General features: G+C 37.3%; 1 protein-coding gene across 23 annotated transcripts in view; it reads left to right on the forward strand.

The window, feature by feature from the left end:
* MYCBP2 (MYC binding protein 2) overlaps window positions 1–22,818 on the forward strand; it is a 304,484-nt gene that overhangs the window by 105,180 nt on the left and 176,486 nt on the right. For 22 of the 23 annotated variants that reach the window (XM_051850575.2, XM_051850577.2, XM_051850583.2 and 19 more), the window contains 4 exons: window positions 7,143–7,262; window positions 8,575–8,656; window positions 16,494–16,611; window positions 22,153–22,357. In XM_051850575.2, the coding sequence (XP_051706535.2) occupies window positions 7,143–7,262; window positions 8,575–8,656; window positions 16,494–16,611; window positions 22,153–22,357 (525 nt within the window). Of the gene's footprint in view, window positions 1–7,142; window positions 7,283–8,574; window positions 8,657–16,493; window positions 16,612–22,152; window positions 22,358–22,818 lie in introns of those variants that run through there. The other variant, XM_051850589.2, reaches the window with a different exon arrangement.

Genomic DNA, 22,818 nt, shown 5'->3' on the forward strand with positions numbered 1-22,818 from the left:
CTTTCGGGCCGGCGCCGCGGCTCACTAGGCTAATCCTCCGCCTAGCGGCGCCGGCATACCGGGTTCTAGTCCCGGTAGGGGCGCTGGATTTTGTCCCGGTTGCCCCTCTTCCAGGCCAGCCCTCTGCTGTGGCCAGGGAGTGCAGTGGAGGATGGCCCAGGTGCTTGGGCCCTGCACCCAATGGGAGACCAGGAAAAGCACCTGGCTCCTGCCATCGGATCAGTGCGGTGCGCCGGCCGCAGCGTGCCGGCCACGGCGGCCATTGGAGGGTGAACCAACGGCAAAGGAAACATTTCTTTCTGTCTCTCTCTCTCACTGTCCACTCTGCCTGTAAAAAAAAATAAAATAAAATAAATTAAAAAAAAACACAGCTTTCATATAGAAAAATTAATCTAATTCATGTTTGTATGTTATTTTTTCTTTACTGCAAAAACATAGAACCTAGTTTTTAAAAGCTATCACATACAGTAATAGTATATATGCAGTATAGGATTAATTAGCTTTTTTTTTTAAAGATTTATTTAAAAGGCAGAGTGACAGAGGGAGAGAGAGAGAGGGAGAGAGAGAGAGGGAGAGAGAGAATCTTTCATCCACTGGTTGTCTTGCCCAAATGGCTGCAACAGCCGAATCTGGGCCGATCTAAAGCTAAGACCCAGGAGCTCCTTCCTGGTATCCCATGTGGGTAGCGGGGAGCCCAAGCACTTGGGCCATCTTCCGTTGCTTTCTCAGGGGCGTTAGCAGGGAGTTGAATTGGAAGAGGAACAACCAGCTGAGACTCGAACTGGTGCCCATATGAGATATCCGCTATGCCACATTGCCGACCCCGAGTCAACTTGACTTTTATTAGCATTTCTTAGCTTGCCATGCATAGCAAAAACAAAAGACAAAACCTCTGTTTTTAGTAAAGCACAAATAGAGGAAAAATATATTCTGAAGAAATAAAAATCAAGAGTGTTTTAAATACAACATAATTAGCCATGATAAATTTGTGATTCCTTTATTTGCCAAGCTATCTATTAATGCCATAAATGTTTAAAATCCAAGAAAGAATATTTGGGGCATGCAAGGTAAATTAGTATGATTGTTGCCAGAATATGTGTTCTTTTATGATTTTTAATATGCCAGTTTTTTTTTCTTTGACAGGCAGAGTTAGACAGTGAGAGAGAAAGAGAGAAAGGTCTTCCTTTTCTATTGGTTCACCCCCCAAGTGGCCGCTACGGCCGGTGCGTTGCGGCCAGTGCGCTGTCCTGATCTGAAGCCAGGAGCCAGGTGCTTCCCCCTGGTCTCCCATGAGGGTGCAGGGCCCAAGCACTTGGGCCATCCTCCACTGCACTCCCGGACCAGGCAGAGAGCTGGACTGGAAGAGGAGCAACCGGGACAGAATCCAGCGCCCCAACCGGGACTAGAACCCAGGGTGCCGGCACCACAGGCGGAGGATTAGTCTAGTGAGCCGCGGCGCTGGCCAATATGCCAGTATTAAAACAGATATTCTAAATGTGCTTCTTCCGATTTATATCAAAGTGTAATTTTCCCAAAACTACCTGAGGTTAAATACTCACATTTCATAAAACTACTTAATAAAACTTTTCTAGTTCCTTGTTAATGTCTTATGGACTAGCAGCTTTATTTTTCCCAGGTTTTTAAATGAAATGGTAAATGAAGACCAGTTTTACAAATTTAAAGCAAATTTTCCAATATAATTTAATGATTAGCTATATAAGTTTTTCAGCAATCATTAGCCATAATTCAATTTTTATTTCCATGAGGTTTCTTTATAAAAAGGTTCTTTGTACACATGAAGCAATCACTTTGGAAGAACCTACTTTTTTTTAGTATTATAGTGCAGGACTAATTTTTATCAGATTTTGTGACTTTGCAGAGTGATAATTTGATCTCATTACTCCCAAAATGAATTTACAATGTAAGTTATGATTTGTTAAGTGGATACTTGTTTATTTTATGTAGATTATTCATTTATTTCTGACTAATTCCTCTCCACTCACTAATCCTTTCTAATCACTGTCCTATCATTTAATCATCTATTTGGTGCCTTTTTTCTTACTACATATTCCATTTTTCATAGTCTAGTAAATATATTTTTGTATGTGTATTTCATTTTTTTCCACTCTGTTTTACAGTTTATCCATTGAGAAGTTCACAATATTAAATGCTGCTTTCTGTCTTAGATTATTTCTGTTGTTGGAACAGATTGTAGGATGATAATTGTTAAAAGTTTCTACACTATGACTATTTGCAAAGCTGTGAGGAGGGTTAAAAACTGTGAGTTTATTGTTAACGAGTGAGTTCTAAGATGGAAAATTGGAGAGCTTCTGACTAATTGGAAAGAGTTCAGAGAAGGTCATGAAATCCATCCTATAGAGGAACATTTTTGCTAACAGCAAATTAGAGAACAAAGGGCTAAATCAATAAGTAGAATTGCATATAGCATACATATAGTATGCTATTCTAAAATGTGACCATTATATTTCAAATAAATACTTTGATTAACATTTGTTTCAACTACGCAGTGGCTTGCACAGAAAAAGTTTTTAATATGTGATACCTAGTTAGTCCAGTCTTTTTGAAATCTATTTCAGAATGGCTAATGTGAAAATCCTAAGGCAAACTGATAAATGTCTGAGTGTATTTTGCACCTGTTTTCTGTTGGAGAATAGTGTGATGTAATGGAAATATTATAGCCTTCGGAATCAGGCCTCAGTTTTAATTATAAATTAATCATTTACTAGAACTGCATGGCAATGGATAAATTTGTTAATCTCTTTGATTTTGGTGTCTATATTTTAAAAACCAGAATATTAATTAAAAAGTGATCATGCCACTATGGAGATTAAATTAAGATTATATATGTAATGTGTGTATGTGTATATATACATATATATAAATATATATAGTTTTTGTATATAGGAATCCTTCATGAATACTAGCTTTAATTCTCTAAATTGAATTCTTTGCTTTCTCTTTTAGAATTATCCTAAAGGTACAAAATCTGAGATTTCTTAAATGTGTAATTAATGTAATTTTACAAAAAAGATTAATGCTGTCAACCATTTTGTGGCAGAAAAGTATGAGCCTTACTTATAAGCAATCTCCAACTTTGTGGTTACCATTTATGAATGGCCACATCATCCCTTATTTAGTTTACTTATTGAACCCCTTATGGCTTAGTTTTCTCATCTGTAAAAATGGGAAAATGATACCTATGTCATAAGATTATTGTATTATTGGTTATAAAAAAGCAACAGTAGTGAATATTGATGGAACACTTTTTATAAATCATTTCACTTGGTCCTCATAAGGACCTTGTAAGATATACAATGTTGTTGCTTTCGTGTAGATGGGAAGGCTAAGACTTAAAAAGGCCATTGTCCACTTGTCACACAACCAGCCAGTGGCAAAGCCAGGATTCCATGCTTATCCACTGTGGTATTTCAGCTTTCTACAGTGTGTAATGTAGGGCAAAATTGTATTCTGTCTTGCTCTCCTGCTATTTTGTTTTAACAATTTTGCTTAAAGTGCTTAACTGTGTTTATGATAGACTTGCATGATGAGGATTACCCTAACAAAATACAGATTGGAGCAATAATTTAACTTAAAAAGTCACATGGATAGCGAATTCTCTTTTCTCTGTATGTTTACAAAAATACTATGCACAACATATGCACAACATTTTAGATCCATATCTCCTAAAGTAATATAGCTAGGAGATACTAATAGTTTTAGTTTTAGATGATATATAGGTACATAGGAACATATTCATATTGAGGAATATATATATATATATTTATACTTAAATTACTATTTTTTTTTTTTTTTTTTTTTGACAGGCAGAGTGGACAGTGAGAGAGAGAGACAGAGAGAGAAAGGTCTTCCTTTTGCCGCTGGTTCACCCTCCAATGGCCGCCGCTGCAGCCGGCGCACCGCGCTGATCCTGGCAGGAGCCAGGAGCCAGGTGCTTTTCCTGGTCTCCCATGGGGTGCAGGGCCCAAGCACCTGGGCCATCCTCCACTGCACTCCCTGGCCATAGCAGAGAGCTGGCCTGGAAGAGGGGCAACCGGGACAGAATCCGGCGCCCCAACCGGGACTAGAACCCGGTGTGTCGGCGCCGCAAGGTGGAGGATTAGCCTATTGAGCCACGGCGCCGGCTATACTTAAATTACTATTGCAAGACTATTCAGACCCAACTATTTTTACTGCAAATCTGAGATGAAGTTTTATTGCTGCTCATTAAGGCTTTACTGAATAACAAACATGAGCAGAATTAATTTTGTGAATTTCAGTTGGCTATTCTTGAATTTGCCCTAAATTGTTGGCTATTTATTACTTTGATACACGCTTCTAAATTTCTAAATTTTGGAAATTGTACAAAATTTTTTTTACATCAAATACAGGATATATATACATACTTTCACACACATACATACATATATTGAAATCTGCAATTGTTGCTGATAGTGTTCAAATACCTCACCCATATTTTTTATTTATAATATTTTCCTCATTTATAATAATTGAGAAACTATTGTAGATAGATGCAGATGTTTAGATGAACTTGAATATCATGTTTCTAGTATAATTTTAATCTCTAAATAATAGCTATTACTGTTTGGGTTAGTATGATTTTTACAAAGTAAATTACTAGAATTCTTTTTTCTCCTTCCCTGACACTGTTTCTGTTGTGGGATTTGTATGTGTGCTTAATTCGCAACTCAACTAGGGACAGAATGCTAAATTCAAGGTAAAAAATTGTAAGGAGGCATCAATACATTTATGCAAAATAGAATGATACTTGATAATTTAGTTAAGTCTGACAGTATTATATGAGCACAATTTATTTTCTCTGTTAAATAAGGTTTGACTTTAATAGGTTGGTATTAACTGAGATAAAACTGTAAAATGTTTACATCTCGTGTCTTATTTAGGTAGCCCTTGGAAAGTACTGTAATGCTTTAGTGTAGGCTGTCACATATGCTTTACCGTCCCCCTGGCTTTCCAAGATGAGGAGTCTTCAAATTAAGAGTGCATTTTATGTGATAAAATGAAGCTGAAAGTTGTGATTGTGTTTTTGCTTTGTTTTTTTTTATTTAATTTGCCAAACCCACATTAGATAATTTAGCAGAAATCTTATTCTTTATCCTATTATAGTAAAACCTCTCACTAATTCAGAATTTATGATATGGCAGATGCAGTATTTGTGATATTTTTTGAGTAAAGAAATTCAAAGTAATTTCTTCCTCTGAATTTTCAGGGTCATACTTTTAAGGGGAAACCTGTCTAAAATCACTAGCTTTTCAAACCAAGGGCTCAAGAAATGAAGGATTCCTTCAACGTGCCTTCAACCTCTGGGTCCAGCGGTTAATTCTTGTATGTTAAAGGACTTTTATGTTTTTGGTACATTTTTATGTAATATTGACATATTTTGAAATATAATGTAGGTGACCACATTTTATTTATTGTAGCATTTGTTTTAATCTATCATCTGTACTGCCTAAACGTAACAAAACTGAATTTTTCTTAAGTGTTCTATGTTTGAGACTTTTTTCACTAAGTCACATGGGCTTACCCTTTCTGTTATTCCGAATTGGTGAGGTTTTACTGTCCTAGTGTTATAAAGAGTTTAAAACTTTTGAAACAATTGAGTCATTTCATTTTAGAAAGGGAAAGCACAACTTAGGATGATTTTGTTTTAGTTGGTTATTACTAGAGATTAGATAATAAGGAAAGGAAAAGTGAACATGAAATGATTTTTTGAAATTCTGTTTAGCATTCTAAGATGGATAATGAAAACACAGACTAAAAATGTGTGTCTGTGGATTCACATGTGTGTCTTTATAGAATGTGTACCTCTTTAAGGTTGCTATACCAAGAGTGGTTTAGACTTGCTGACTTTTTTTTTTTTTAAAGATTTATTTATTTATTTATTTGAAAGCCAGAGTTGCAGAGGCAGAGAGAGAGAGAGATAGAGAGAGGTAGGTCTTCTATCGCTGGTTCACTCCCCAAATAGCCACAATGGCTGGAGCTGGGCCTATCCAAAGCCAGGAGCCAGGAGCTTCTTCTGGGTCCCCCACATGGGTTCAGGGACCCAAGGATTTGGACCATCTTCTACTGCTTTCCCAGGCACATTAACAGGGAGCTGGATTGGAAGCGGAGCAACCAGGACTCGAACCGTTGCCCATGTGGGATGCCAGCACTGCAGGCAGCAGCTTTTTCCCACTATGCCACAGCACCAGCCCTGACTTGCTGACTTTTTGAAATTTCTTCCAGATTTATATTTATTCGGGGTGCAAAGATGATATGAAAGTCAGATTTTAGTAATGCATAGATTTTGTTTAGGGAAAGTATGCTTTCTTCCTTAATTATACATTCCTAGCTAAAGGTTTTATATTGTGGATGTGTTTTTTGCTGCTATGAATAGAATGTGAGAAAATTCAAAGTCAAGTGTAGAAACCAGGACTGGAGAGATGGCCTGAAGCAAGCTTCATGGAGGGAATAATAAAAAGAAGGATGGAGGAAAGGAGTGAAAGCAGAGCCACTACTGAGGGTAGTGGTTGGGACGGGGAGGAAGCCCACAGCAGAAAGTCTGAAAGGCAAGGTGGGACAGGAAAAATAAGTGAGAGTAGGCTACCCAACTACAACTCCTGAATACATTTCCTTTTAAATGTCTCCATATGTTTTTTTCAATACTAGTTCAGTTGAGTGTAGAAATGCTTTTTAAAAATGGCTAGTACTAACAGTATCACTAAGTTTAAAGTAATTGTTAAGTGACTCTGCATGCAGTTTTTTAATGCAAACTAAATTTTCCATGTGAACTTAAAATTTTTCATTTAAAATTTTATTTCTATAACTGAATGACGCATTTTCATTATATAGCTGGTGAGCTTCATAGTTTTTATCTATAACCACATCTTACATTTTTTTTTTATTGGTTTAGCAATATCTGCAAAACTGTCTATTTGAAATTGCTTCTTTGCAGGTAGATTCTTTATCTATCACTTTTAACAGCTACAGACTCTTCTTGCTTAATTCCTTTTAACATTTTTCTCTAATTCTTTTCCTAGTAAACTGATTTAAAATTTTATTTTGAAGATGAATAATAGCTTAATTATAAATTATAACACTTACAGATGGAAGTGGAGAAAGAGGAGAAAAGGATGCAAGCAAAATCACAACATACCCTCCAGGCTCTGTGAGATTTGACTGTGAGCTCCGAGCAATACAAGTCAGCTGTGGATTTCACCATTCAGGTAGCAGCTGGAACTTTAGGGTATAATTGCATTTTTACAATTGTGCTAAATACCTTAGCTGTTTAGTTTTGATGAACCTAGTCATTAATTATGTATTAAAGCAGTATGTGGCAGTATCTCCTAAATCAGTAAGAGCTTCATATTGATTATAGATCTTTTGTAAAAAACTATGATATGATAGAATAGTTAGTGTATTGGCCGGCGCCGCGGCTCACTAGGCTAATCCTCCGCCTAGCGGCGCCGGCACACCGGGTTCTAGTCCCGGTCGGGGCGCCGGATTCTGTCCCGGTTGCCCCTCTTCCAGGCCAGCTCTCTGCTGTGGCCAGGGAGTGCAGTGGAGGATGGCCCAGGTGCTTGGGCCCTGCACCCCATGGGAGACCAGGAAAAGCACCTGGCTCCTGGCTCCTGCCATCGGATCAGCGCGGTGCGCCGGCCGCAGCGCGCCGGCCGCGGCGGCCATTGGAGGGTGAACCAACGGCAAAAGGAAGACCTTTCTCTCTGTCTCTCTCTCTCACTGTCCACTCTGCCTGTCAAAAAAAAAAAAAAAAAAAAAAAAAGAATAGTTAGTGTATTTATCCAGAGAACTGATTTCTGTTCTGATTTTAGGCAGGCTTCTTTTACAGTCAACTCTGGAAATTCCTGAGGATGAAGTAATCTCAGAAACTCTTTTCTGTTCTAGAATGCTATGGCTTTTATAACATGGCTCACCCTATATTTTATTAATGTTCAGTGAGAAATGTGCATCAACAAATTTCTTTATCTTAAAATGTATAAAATAATTACATTCTTAACAGTTATTAACATTTGAGTTCAGTAGCTTAGGTTATACCATTTTGATCACTAATAAGAAAAAAAAATGTTAAATTCTTTCTTGAGATTCAATATGTTATTTGATGTTACTGATAGAGATAACATCCTACCATTTTGATAGGTGTCATACAGTCATACATAATTGTGTATAGCTCCAAGTCACTTATCATTATCCAAGATGTGATAACAATATTTCAGGTATAATACTTTTTGTTAAGATTTTATAGGTGACTTGAACCAGTGTTATAAAGTACTAGTGTTATTAAATGGTATTTGTAAGATCTATGTATGTATTATGAAAAGCATTTATTTTTAGACTTATAAAAATATTTCCAAGCATTAAAATTATATTTTTCGTTATTATAAATTTTGTATGTGTTTCCATTTCCTATTTTTAATGCCTCTTTAAAAATAAGTGAAATTTACACTGCTTTCAATATAGTTGTGTTGTAAATACAAAATGCATATAATGAAAAACTCAAGGTGTATGTTTTGATTTCAGTGGTCTTAATGGAAAATGGAGATGTCTATACATTTGGATATGGGCAACATGGGCAACTAGGACATGGAGATGTCAATTCCAGGTGCTGACTTTTTCTTTTCTCCCTTCTTTCTTTCCTTTTAAATGTCTTAGTTCTAAAATTAATCTATTTATGCCACTATTTTGCAGAGTGTGGCCCATGAATTATTGACAGTTCCTGATTTTGTGGTTATTGGCTTTATAGGGATAAGTAATTATCACAAAGTTCCACCATATTCTTAATGATTATTATCTTTTAAAAAGCTATGCATGTGTATACTAAGCTGATCTTCTGTATATTAAGATAATCGAAAATGAATCTTGATGTGAATGGAAGGGGAGAGGGAGTGGGAAAGGGGAGGGTTGCGGGTGGGAGGGATGGTATAGGGGGGAAGCCATTGTAATCCATAAGTTGCACTTTGGAAATTTATATTCATTAAATAAAAGTTAAAAAAAAAAAAAGCTATGCATGGCAATAGAAAACAGTGAGTATCCCAAGACTACATAAAAAAAAAAGCTCAGCAATGGATTTAGTCACGTTTTTTAATCTTGTTTGTTTTGAAATTTTTGTCTAATACTAACTTATAGTCATTGAAGCTTTTGAATAATTTTCAAACAAAACCTATTTGTCTCTGGTATTTTGACTTATCTCAAATAGTGTACTAATTGTGACAATGACCAGCATCTACTAAAAGTCATTTTCTAGTAACCATTCTTTCCTAGTACAGTTGGTAGTAGAATTTTACTTGGTGACTAAAGGGACTTTCACAGGCTCCATTTCTGCAAGATGTGGCCATTTGAACTTCAGAGATAAGTGAAACTTTGGGACCAAAATTAAAAGGAAAGGCCAAGCCTTGCCCTTGTTCCTTCTACACCCTCCCCACCCCACTTCCAGCTTGCTATGTAGAATGCACGTGTGGTGGGGGGAACATGAAAGGTTGTCACATTGATCATATGTTGGAGACTATGTATTGAGAATGATGGAGCTACAGTGTAGAAATATCCTGGATGCCTGACCCCAAGAACTGCCACATCAGTTCCTTACAGTTGGATATTGTTTAAGTGAGAAATAAACTTCTTTCCTCAGTTCCTGTGACTGTATCCTAACAGCAGCAAAGTCCATATCCTACTTAAGACAGAGTGTTTTGGCCAGAACTAACAGAAAAATCCCTTAGGTCTTCCAAGTAATAGATGACAAGATAGCATTAGATATACAAAGGAACTAATTAAAGGAAAGCTGTGAAACATAAAGTAGAGGAAAAGCAAGCATAGACAGGGAGAATCCTCAGACATGGCACAAGTGTGATCCCTATGAAAGGGGACAAGGAAGAGGAAGGGTTGGGTGGGAAGGGTCTGGATTATAGTACAACTTTGAGAGAGTTTGAGCCAGACCAGGGGCCTCCCCAAGCTGAGGTTGCCTTTGAAAGAATCCTACAGTGGGCAGGAACAGGCTAGCATTCACACTTGCATCATGCCTTTTGGTAGGTAGCATCCCAGGAGACCGATGGCCTCATGGATCCAAAGAGTACAGTACCTGAGGCTGTTGGTTAACTCTGCTCCCTGCAGCAGCTTGTTTTCAAGGATGTCTGAGTGATTCATGCCTGTAACTTCTCCACCTTAGAAACTAGATTTAATATAAATGTAGGACAGCTTCAGGCCAGACTTGACATAGCAATTCAATTTGCTGCAATAACCCACTTTTCTTCTTCCTTCTCCTCCTCCTCAGCAACTCTGTTAGTTTTTCAATGAAGACTTAAGACAGAGAAGACAGAGAAGGTGTTTTTCATCACCATTATCCTTGTTTTTAAGCTGTGGTTATTTTGTAACATAAACCGGGAACATTGCATTGCAGCTGGACTGGGTGTAGCCTCAGACCTTTGTGCAGTGAATACTGAGTGTAGCAAATTCATAAATCAAACTTTGGATTTGGATGTCATTCCTCCAGATAGCTGTGTTTCTTGGTCCTGATTGAGTTGGTGAGGGAATGGTGAAAATCATGACACTAATGCAGTAGCAGTTGTCAAATTATGTTAGATTATGTTCTGTCTGGTATGCAGAATGAACAGCCTAAGCACAAGAGCTAGCCACACCTCACTGAGCTCCAGGCTATTGAAAGGGAATGGGCTCAGTTCAGGGTTATGGTTATAGTGGTTAAGATCCCCATATACCCTGTTGCAAGCCTGGGTTCAGGCCCATGTTCTGCTTCTGATCCAGCTTCCTGCTAGTGTGCAGTGGGCAAAGCAAGCTATTGAGCCTTTGCCACCCACAGGGGAGACCTGACCAATCTGGTCAGGTCCATCCCCAGATGTGTGCAGGCTGGGGAATCAGCCAGCAGTTGTGAGGTTCTGTCTCCATCTTTCAAATAAATAAAAATTAGTAAATAAAACTTAAAGAACTTGCCTTAAAAAGGATTATACCAGTGAGCAACATTCCTGATTTGCAGTGACTTCCTCATGTGACAATATCATAGAAATAAGCTCAGTATTTTGAATAGCTTGAATGTACCATCTTCATGAAATATAAAAGCCTTTAGTGTTGAAGCAGAATATGAGAGTTTTAACAGAAGATTAAATTGTGGTGGCTTTGCTTTAACTTCTCAAAGTGTTCTTTTCCAACGTGGAACATTTCATTCCATTAATTTAGTTGGAACTGGAAGGCTGATTACATGTGGTTGTAGGAAGCACTACACTGGGGATAACAGTGCAGCCAAACCTACACACTATGCATAGTGGCTTAGAAATCTATCAAGACTGCTTCAATGCTAAGCACTCTAGATATCCTGCCTGGTTGTGTATGGGACTTCGAAGGCAGAAACCAAAAACTGAATTATTAATGACTAAGGAATGGATCACTCATGTGGAAGGACAACCCAGGAGGAGCAAAGCCTCTACAGGATATATACTAACTACCAGAAAGCAATATGCTTGTACATGTTTAATTGAAATAAGTATACAATTGGAGGGTATTTTTGAACTGTTGATAGTGATGAGTGCTATTAACAGGAATTTGTTTTATAACACACATTAATAATGGTCTGATTAACATAAGATAAATATTATAGTGTGCAATGATGATGGAGATAGAAAGGTGTTATTGATATACTCTTTATTTAATGGGATTTCATGCCAAAATGATTGAGTTTAGACTCTAGGTTGGCTACTGGTTCTATCACTTAGTAGCTTTATGACCTTGGCCAAATTACTTGAAATTCCTGTGTCTCAGTTTCTTCCTCTATTAAAGAGGGGTAAGTACAGCTTCCTCAGAGGGTTGCATGAGACTTCAATGAGATGATGCAGCTAATGTACTTAGAGCTTGAGCCATAGTAAGTGGTCAGTAAATGGTGACTCTTAATGTTGCTGCTTTTAAAATGAATGTCAGAGGCCCCTGTGGGCTTTTTCATGACATGAGTCTGCCAGCTCTTTTGTTTATTTGCTTAGTTTGTTCAGTATACTCCTAAATTTTTGAATTCTAGTTCTTTTGCCAATTTCAGTAAAAAACCTCGAGACTGGGACAGAAACTATATAGTGTAGATGCTTTTATTTTCCTTTTGCTAGTAGGATTTTTTAAAAAGCTTTTATTTAATAAATGCAAATTTCATAGGTACAACTTTGGGAATATATTGGGTCTTTCCCCCAACCCACCTCCCACCCCCCATCCCGTCCCATGTCCTACTCCCTTTCCCATCCTGTTCTTCATTAAGATTCAGTTTTAATTAACTTTATATACAGAAGACCAGCTCTATACTAAGTAAAGATTTCAACAAAGTTTCAACACACACACACACACAATGTATAAGTTACTGTTTGAGAAAAAGTTTTGCAGTTAATTCTCATAGTACACCTTATTAAGGACAGAGGTCCTGCATGGGGAATAAGTGCACAGTGACTTATATTGTTAATTTAACAGTTAACACTCATTTTTTTATGTATGACATCATTGAAAACCCAAAGCTCTTGCCACAAGCTGCCAAGGCTATGGAATCCTTTTGTGACCACAAACTCTGTCAGTATTTAGACAGGGCCATAAGCAAAGTGGAAGTTCTCTCCTCTCTTTAGAGAAAAGTAGATCCTTCTTTGATGGCCCCTTTCCACTGGGGTCTCCCTCACAGAGATCCTTCTTGTAGGATATTTTTTTCCATAGGTCAGTAGGATTTTGATAATTCTTATCATGGCTATGGATTTCAACTTTTTCTTGCACTCCTACCCTCCTTCTGCTCAATTGTAGTGTTTGCAGCCATACAGGAGAAGTTCAGATCTTTGCTTCAGCTCTTACCTTTGATGCTACTGTAGTTTCTGTAAGCTTTAGTTTTCATATCCTATAGGTTTATTGTAGAATTCATGTATGTAAATTGTCTGGCATGCACACATATGTAATTTTCTTTGCTGTTCTTTTGTTTTCTAAATAATTTAAAAGATGGGCTCCCTTGTATTATGAGAAGAGTTCCAAGAGTATGTACTAGAAGACTTAGCATCAACCTTTGTGGAAATCTTTTAAACTCTTCATACTCACCACAGAGTTATTTTGATAATGAACCATACATTTTATATGCGAGTGCTCTATAAACTACAGACAAGGAAATAGTTATAGGAACTCTCCTTCAATTCCTTGTTTGAACTGAATTAGATGCTTCAGTGAGGGCATTATTTCATCATATAGCCCTTTGCACTAGTAAGTGTTCATTTATCAAAACCCTGTTCCTCAAAATTGCAGACCTTTTGCCTTTTCACTGATGTTCCTAGGCATCTGGCTGCATCCTCAAGTGAGAAACCACAGCTCTTTTGAGACGTGGCCATTCTGCTCTATGCTGATTATTGCCTTCCTATCTTTTAGTCACCGCCTTTTATTCATTGAAAAGTTACCACTGATGCATAGTTTTCTCACTCTGGGTCTTGTTATAGTTGTGAGTGAATTCAATGTCATGGGACTGATTCTATATAATGTTCTTTTCTGGACCCCCTTATATCTAATGAGTTATATTTCTGTGATCTTGGAGGTCCTTCAATGACCCCTTGCAGAATCTAGTATAGCTCCAACCTGGACTTCTTAAGTTAAAAATGTGTAACCCGACACCAACTTCTTTTTCGGTTATGTAGCCCTACTTTACTTGCCTTTGCTTTATCACTAGTTTATTCTTTAAGCCCCCTACCTTTGTTGAGTCTTTCACCCTTTTTCACTTTATTTCCTACACCTACCTTAGCGATTGCTATTTTACCTCTTCACCTATACCCTTCCCAGCCTCCTTATTTTTTTCACCCTCTTGGTCCTGGTACTAGGACATGGCAAAACTTCAAGCATGAATGAGTCTGTTTGTATTTTTCATGCTATGCATAGGCTTCTGGATAGAAAGCCTGTGCAGATTGTTGTATCATTCCCAGAGTGAACCTGTCCCTCTTTAGTGGGCTGTAATCATTTTAAACTATTTAACACCTTTTGAGAATTTGATGAAAGAAATGGGGTGTCTGTCCAGATAAAGAGAAAATGTACATAAATATAAAAATATAAAATATACATATAAAAATACATATATAAAATTACATGTATAGGGAGTTCACTTATCTCCTGTGTCTCATTCATGGTCATCCCAGAAGTCCTTTAGAGCTAGGTTAAACACTACTGATCTGGGTATTAATCAGCTTCATTCATCACAATACACTTTCTCCAGTCTTTTAATTTCTTGGTTCATCCATTTCCTGTTTTTCTCAGCACAGACCCTCCAGTCACATCACAACAAAAATAAAAGCCATTACATAGGAACATTTTCAGCTGGGAAACTGCACACCTTCCTACAACATGTTTCTGCCCCTTGTGTTATGGTTAAAGAGCGGCCTGCTGTGCTGTGAAACTTATCTACTTTGTCCATGGGGAATCTGCCCTTTCCTTATGGATCTGGTTGATTTCTGGCTCCTTTCTGATCCATACCTTTAGTTTCTGCATTTTTACTCAAGTTGTTCAACTTGCTCAAATTTTTGTCTTAAAAAGATCCCTGGCCTGCAGCACTGGCATCCCGCATGGGGGCTGGTTCAAGTTCTGGCTGCTGCACTTCTGATCCAGCTCCCTGCTAACGTGCTGGGGAAAGCAGCAGAGGATGGCCCAAGTGCCTTGGCCCCTGCACCCATGTAGGAGACACCAAAGAATCTCTTAGCTCCTGGCTTCAGATTGGCTCAGTTCCAGCCATTGCAGCAGTTTGGAGAATGAACTATTGGATGGAAGACCTTGCTCTCTCTCTCTCTGTGGGTGTGTCTATCTCTGTAACTCTGTCAAATAAGTAAAATAAATCTTAAAAAAAGATCAAGCCTATCCATCAGCACCTTTTTGGTTCTCTTATTCCTGTTAGTGCTGGAGTACTTGATTGCATTTTTCATGTTCTCTGATCCCACAGTTAATTCCTTATCTGCCACAGTGTGGTGCCTACTTCCACCAAGAAATCTTTCTTTTGCTATATGGAGAGGTTACTTGTATGTCTCTTTAGAGCACTTGGCATCTATCACATTTTCTCCTCTTGAAACCACCTCTTCCAGTAACTCTCCCTTTGCCACACTTTCCAACAATTCTCTTTCTCTCCAGATTGTCCTAGATTTGTATGAGCTCTTCTCCTGGGTCCTTACCTAAAATAAGAGCGAGAATCTCCTCTTTTCCCTTTGAGGTAGTGTACCCAGATCACATTTATTCTCAGAGCTTATGTAAGTGTTACCACTATCTACCTTGTTGTGTAAGCAAAAAAAAAAATCTTCCTTGCCTCGTGTTGATCGCCCTCCTAGTCTGACTGGTTAGATCTTTTCCTTCCATAACTGTCAAATTTATAAATTTATCCATTCTGTTCACTTCGCACTAATCCTAGTTCAGGCCTTTGTCATAATTCCCTCTGATTGTGATGTACTTTTCTTAACTCGGATTACAGTTGTAAGTCTTAGCCTTTTCCAATTCACTTTTTCATGCAGCCTGAATAATCATTTAAAAATATGTTTTGCATATTTTTTAAAAGATTTGATGTATCCTTATTATATTTTCCAAAAGCAGAGCTCTTCTGTTATGTATGAACTGCTTCTATAGAGGTTATTATTCCAGTTACAGATAATAGTTAATAAAACTGATTAATAAATGGTTAATAAGTAGGAAAAGATGCGAAGATATCATCTGTCATAATAGTTACTGTTTATTAAATATCAACTGTGGATCAGGCACTAATCCAAGCACTTGACACATACATGAACTTCTTTGTTCACAGGAACCCTATGGGATAAGTGAAGTTTCAGAGAAACTGAAACAGAAATAGGATGAGTGACTTGTTCAAAGTCATGGCCACATTGCTATTAAGTCGTGGAGCCAGAATTCACACTTAGAAAATCTAGCTCTAGAACTTGAATTTGTTACCACTGCTGTAATACCTCTTATGATTTTATCTTCTGACTCAATTCCTTCTATGTTAAATTATAAAATTATAGCTTAGTGGTAAAAGGAAAGAGAGAAGGATTACATTAACTATTTCATGTAGTCCCAGGATTTAATTACTGTTATTATTTCACATTATTTTTATTTCATCCAAAAAATATTTTTGGAGTTCTCTAACATGCTATTCAGGAACAAAGTAACAGATTTTTTTCTTTTAGAATAAAGATAGGACCATCTTTCAGAAAAAAAATTAGGAAGTATGTGTCCATGACTAACATAATAAATTCAGAAAACTTTTGAGTAGTCTTAAAGTCAGCAACTGTGTCTTTTCCATCTTGGTTTACCTAGCACTTAGAATTGAGGTAGGCATATAACACCTAAATAAGTATTTACTGAATATTCTTATTAGTGTCTTTTATCTTTTCTTCTCCTATGGCATTGTTTATTTATTGCTTTTTAATTCCTTTGGGTTGTAAGAAATTGACTTAATTTTTTTTTTTTTTTTAACCTAGGGGATGTCCCACTCTTGTTCAAGCATTGCCAGGCCCTAGCACACAAGTTACTGCTGGCAGCAACCACACGGCAGTACTTTTAATGGATGGACAGGTCTTCACATTTGGAAGTTTTTCTGTAAGGAATTTTTAATACATTAATAATATTGCATTATACCATTGCCTTGTCATTTGTCTGTTTGTCTACAGTGGCTATTTTTTTTTCTGATTCCAGTGAAATTCTTATAATCATTTCATATGGATATTTCCAGCTTCCACCTTCGCCTCATACAAAATCTGAATGACAGTCTTGGGAGTAGCTTTCTTTTTTCTCTCAGTATTAGAACTTACTGAATTTAACAGCTGTCTAAGAGTTGGACTTGTTTATTTCAGATTAAAGCCCTTTAGTAGGCCTGGTTTTGTCATTTGAAGGATTATTTCTTGTCTAACTTGTAAAGATTAATTTTTCTTAACATATAGAACTATTTCTATTTTAGAGCTTTTAAAGGCTATTTTTTCTTAGATTTATTTAAAATTATACTTTCCAGTTTGCTCTGCTTTTCTTGTATCTCACTCTTCCCTTTGCTTGCTTATGACCCCGCTATCTCCTTCCTGCCCCCACCAGAGCTCAAAAAGAGTGTGAATGTTCTGAAAATCTTGGGTGGCTTGGGCATTCTAGGTTTTAAGAGAAATCTTACTGAGGCTGTGCTTGCTCATCAACCTATACCATCTCTGATGTGGGTGAACTCAGAACTCTAGAAATTGGGTCTCTGGGGTATAATTTGTGAGTTTTAAAAAAAATGTAAATGTTAACTTAAACAATTTGTTGGGAAGGAATTTCAATAATAAGTGTAGTACATTGATGACTTATATACTCTAACCAAATTTACTTATCAACAATTTGATTTGTTTGCTTTCCTTTTTTTCAAAGGATATCTTTTTAAAAAAAATTATTTTAATTTTATAAAAAGCAGAGTTACAGAGAGAGAGAGAGAGAGAGAGAGAGAGAGCGCTCTTCTGTTCACTGGTTCACTCCCTAAATGGCACATGGCTGGGGCTGGACCAAGCTGAAGCCAGGAGCCAGGGGCTTTCTCCAGTCTCTCCTGTGGGTGGCAGGGACCCAAACACTTGGGCCATCTTCTGCTACTTTCCCAGGCACATTAGCAGGGAGCTGGATCAGAAGTAGAGCAGTTGTTGGGTCTCAAACCAACACTCATGGTGGGGGGGGAGGCGGTGCCAGCTCTGCAGGTGGTGGCTTAACCTGCTACGCCACAATGCTGGCCCCTGTTTGCTTTACTTTTTATATGTTCTTACTCTCTCCCTTTCTCTCACTCTTTTTGTGCTTATAGGAGTGTATTTACATGTGTCTGTATATATAAAATATTTTTTCTCTATATCCTCTAGGAATAGCTATATTCCAATATTTATGGTCCTTTACAACTAAATAGTTTATAATTTGTGTCTGTTGCTTGACCAAAACATTTTTTTTTTTGGTAGCACTTTTACTCCTCACACTAGAATCAAGCATTGCAATTCTGAAATATCTCTTTATTCTCCTTCAATCTATAATGTTTCCATAGCTTTTCTTCATGTACTATGGCAATGACATTTTAAAATAATATGGAACTTTTTAAGAAATAAAATGTTCCTCATTTTCAGTCTCTAATATTTCCTCATGCTTAGATTTGTGTTGTGCATACAGACAGACCAAAATACTCCAGAAGTAATGTGTTTCTCTCAGAGCATCACATCTGGAGGCATAGAATGTCCATTTACTCCTGATTGGTGATGCACATTTTGATTACCTGCTCACATGTTGTCTGATTTCTATGTTGGATAGTTAGTATCTTTTCTCCTTTGCAACTAATAAGCAATCTGCAAATTGACACTTTTAAGACACAGATTTTTCATCAGAATGTCCTGGACTTTAACATCTATTGATCATTCTTGCCTGTCCAAGTCTTTGCAGTGAGATTACATAATGATTTCTTTTTGACAACTCTAGCACCATCTCCAGAATTACCAGTAGGCACTTTACACTTGACTGTAAGAAGAGAGTCCACCTTTCTTATTTGTTTGTATTTCTGTTTATAATTGGCATTGACTGAGGTATTCATATTCCCTTTATTACTGTCCTTAATTATTTGGTTACTGAGATTGTATCAGTTCTGACCATTGAGAGTACTTGCTGGCTTCTGTGTTTTTGCGATGAGCTCCTTCATTTTTTTGAGTGCTTATCTTTCTTTCTGGCTTAACAAAGTATTTGAGGCTCATCTTATACAGGTGCTGTATTGTCCTGAAATCAGCCATATCACAAAGAACCCTGCTTCTTTTGGTGGGAAACAGAATTAGATACCAACTGACAGTAGATATGTTCATTGCTACAGGGTGTCTTTGTAGCCCCAGCACACATGTATGTGCATAAAATGTACATATATACATATAGTGCATAAAGTCTAAATATATGTATACTTCAGAAATCTCAAGCCTGCACCAATACCTCCAGTTCCAATCCTTTCTCACAGTACTCTTTCTTACCATGTTCTATTTTATATTTATGTCCCTTTTTCCACATAAGAATCCTGGCTCTCAGCAGTATCAATACATTTATTTCTCATTCTTTCAGTCATAAAGTGTGTCTTATACTTTGTATACTAATACAAAACAACAAACTCTCTAAAAAGGGTCCAGAATTTGTTTATCTTGGATTTGCCTTCTTCCCGCTTGTATACCAAGATTGAAGGCATATAAGTCAAACTCTGTGTTTGTAAATTGCTTGGATTCCACAGTGTGATTCCTTTGGAATGGAGTTGGGTTCATTTGCTTCAGTTTGCTTTTAATTTTTTTTATTTTTTTTAATTTTTTTTTAAAATTTTTTGACAGGCAGAGTGGACAGTGAGAGAGAGAGACAGAGAGAAAGGTCTTCCTTTTGCCGTTGGTTCACCCTCCAATGGCCGCCGTGGCCGGTGTGCTGCGGCCAGCGCACCGCGCTGATCCGATGGCAGGAGCCAGGTGCTTCTCCTGGTCTCCCGTTGGGTGCAGGGCCCAAGTACGTGGGCCATCCTCCACTGCACTCCCAGGCCATATCAGAGAGCTGGCCTGGAAGAGGGGCAACCGGGACAGAATCCGGTGCCCCAACCGGGACTAGAACCCGGTGTGCCGGCGCCTAGTGAGCTGCAGCGCCGGCCAGTTTGCTTTTAATTTAAGGGTCCCCTCTACAGTCTTTGACTTAACTTAATTTTTTGAACATACAGAACACTAAAATGTTCCTAAAAGTTAGGTTACAGAAAAGCAGTATGCCCAGAAGTGTCTCTCCTTTCCATGTCCCCGGCATCCCTACTTCTCCACGCTGCACTCACAAGTGATGACTATCTTTATCATAGTGTATCTTTCTTGTGTTTCTACTTGTAAAGAAGCATAAGTGATTATGGGCACACACATACTCACTATTTTAAATACAACTATAGAATTATTTCTCTTTTGCTTTTTGAAAGGTAATATTCTACATATGCTCTTTTGCCCTTTGCTCTTTGCACTTTAATATATCCCCTAGAAATTACTTCGTCAGTTCAGAGATATCATCCTTGCTCTTTTTTTTTAACCGCTACACAGTGCTCCATTGTTAGTATATTCTGTAGTTTATTCAATCACTGTCTTAAAATTAGAAATTTGAGTACTCTCCTGAATTTTGCAGTGATAATAATGAATATCGTTGGAGATCTATCTTTGAGATAAATTCCTAGAAGTAAGATTGTGGGTTGAAAGTTAAGGCCTGTGTGTCATGTTGAGATGTTGACAGTTCACCTCTTGTTTGCATTTGCACCAGCAGTGTATGAGAGTTCCTGTTTGCAACACCTGTATGAGAGTACGGTGTTGCCAATAGAATGTGTTGTCACTTCTTCTACTTTGTGCCACCCTGATAGATAAGAAATGATCAGGCCTATAGTTGGTGCTATGAATGTTCAATTCCATACCCATGTTTAGTATTTTGGCATTAAGAATTGGATTTCTCTCTGGGGACATGGTCTTGCCTGTGCATTTTCTAAGTCCTCCATACGCCTCTATTCTCCTTGTCTCCCCTTCTTAAGCCTCTCCAAAAGCTCAGGCTTGCCATGGCAGATGAGGAGAGAAAACTCTGTTGGAGTTTGTTTTCAGCCTCTGTTTACAGGTAACTTAAATATCTTGATATCCTGCTGAAGATTTGGGTTCATATGTTGATTTTTTTTGCTGTTTGTGTTGGTTCTGCATCTCTTGGTAGGGAGAGATATGAGTGGTAAGTTTTGAAATTAGTTGATTATTGTCCTCTAGCCCCAGAAATCTACAGCAGTTGTAAGCTTATATGAATTTAACTATGCTTATTTCTGAGCACACACTGAGTCTCTATGGGGCTATCCAGGCACCTTATCATATTTTTGAACTACTTTTCTTCATGTTGATTGATTGATAGTAAGGAAATATGTACTGTTATTTATTTCAGTAATCAGTGTAATTTCTTTTTCCTCTAAAAGCAAACTATATCCTAGAATGTAATATATGTTTCTCACTGATAACATTTTTATACTCTTTTTTGGAGGAGCACAATGGGTCAGAAAATAATGATATACATTGAAAGGGGTGAAAAGAAACATTGAGTGTTTTGGCTCCTTCTAAAGTATGTGCTTTCCACTTTCCTTTCCCTGATTCGGCACAAGGATTTAAGCTCAGTTGCTTCTGCATTTAAGTGTCTGTGTTTTCTTTCTGTGATGTTGAAGGCATAATAGAACTCAATAGGAACCTGAGAGCTGGATAAGAACTTGGCTAGAGTGGGTGCCATGCTCAGGGCTCCCTTGTTTTTGGGTTTTTGCTGTTGTTGCTCATTCTGGTTGCGGAGATTCTTGTCAATAACCCCAGGTTCCATGAAGCAGCATTTTCTTCATCCTGCAGTTGTAGGAAGGGCAGTGCTATAGGGGAGAGGCCTCCAGAGCTAGGGCTGGATGAGTGTCTACTGATCCAACACCAACATACTTTTACTGTTTTTCAGCTATGGTCTTAGTAATGAGGAACATCCTATTACTTTTCAAATTAAACTGTTATGTAGCCAGGTATCTATAGGCAGTTCATACTGATTCAATGAGTTAATAGTTATTTACTGAAGACATCAGACCTTACCACTGACTTTGTTGTGTATATGAAAACATAGAAGGAGTAACTTACTAATACATCATGTGAAACTACATTATATATTTTCCTAATTGTATTCACAGTTCCAGTACTTATTATCTTGATCTTTTACCCAGATAGTCTCAGACTCTGTGAGTTCAACAGTGACTTTCCTTTGTACTTTCATCTTACAGTGTCAGAATAATTTTTAAATGAAAAATATATAATACTAATTTTTTAAAATATATTGTACATTATGCTATTCATTTAAATGTTGGTGAATACAAACTATTTGCATGTGGAAATATTTTAACTTTTTAAAAAAGTGTACTTTATGCTTTGCTGGGTATTGACTTGCCATGAATAATAGAAATTGTTTTACTTTATAAATATTTGACCCAAATTTCACATGTAGTTCATTTATTAAAAAAAAAAAACACTAAAAGTTGAGCTATTTTTGATCACTGTCTCCATAACTTTATAAAAATTATTGATTGTTTCTCCAGAAATGTTTTTAATATGGGCTTATTTAATCTTTTAGAAAGGACAACTGGGCAGACCAATTTTGGATGTGCCATACTGGAATGCAAAACCAGCTGCCATGCCTAACATCGGATCAAAATATGGAAGAAAGGCTACTTGGATAGGTGCAAGTGGGGACCAGACTTTCTTACGAATTGATGAAGCCCTTATTAATTCTCATGTACTTGCTACATCAGAGATTTTTGCCAGTAAACACATAATAGGTAAACCAAAACATACAAATGCACCCCACAACCCTTCTCTTGATTGATAATTCCCTATAATGAGACTTTTTTTTTTCTTTCTGTTTGAAGAAATTTAAAGGAAGCCTCTGAGTGTCTGTTTAGTTAAATGTGTCTTTTAGCTGAATGAATAAAATAAAAGGGAGATTTAGAAAAAAAAATTCATGAACTAGACAGTGATGGAAATGTGAGCTAAATTGTTGCGGGACAAAACTTATGTCGGAGTGAGAGGTATTTCATGTTTTTCTTCTTCATTATTTCTTGCTATATAAATGATAGAAATTAATCATTATGGTAGGTTATAATAAATCAAATCTTGCAGTTTCTTTAAGATCAAGGTATCGACCCATTACACTATGAATAATTATGTGGTTGAGTAGTATGACATAGATATGGGGAACATGTGCTGTAGATTTAGACAGCCTGATGTTTTAGACCTAATT

This window comes from Oryctolagus cuniculus, chromosome 9 (genome assembly GCF_964237555.1).
Source record: "Oryctolagus cuniculus chromosome 9, mOryCun1.1, whole genome shotgun sequence".
Taxonomy (NCBI): domain Eukaryota; kingdom Metazoa; phylum Chordata; class Mammalia; order Lagomorpha; family Leporidae; genus Oryctolagus; species Oryctolagus cuniculus.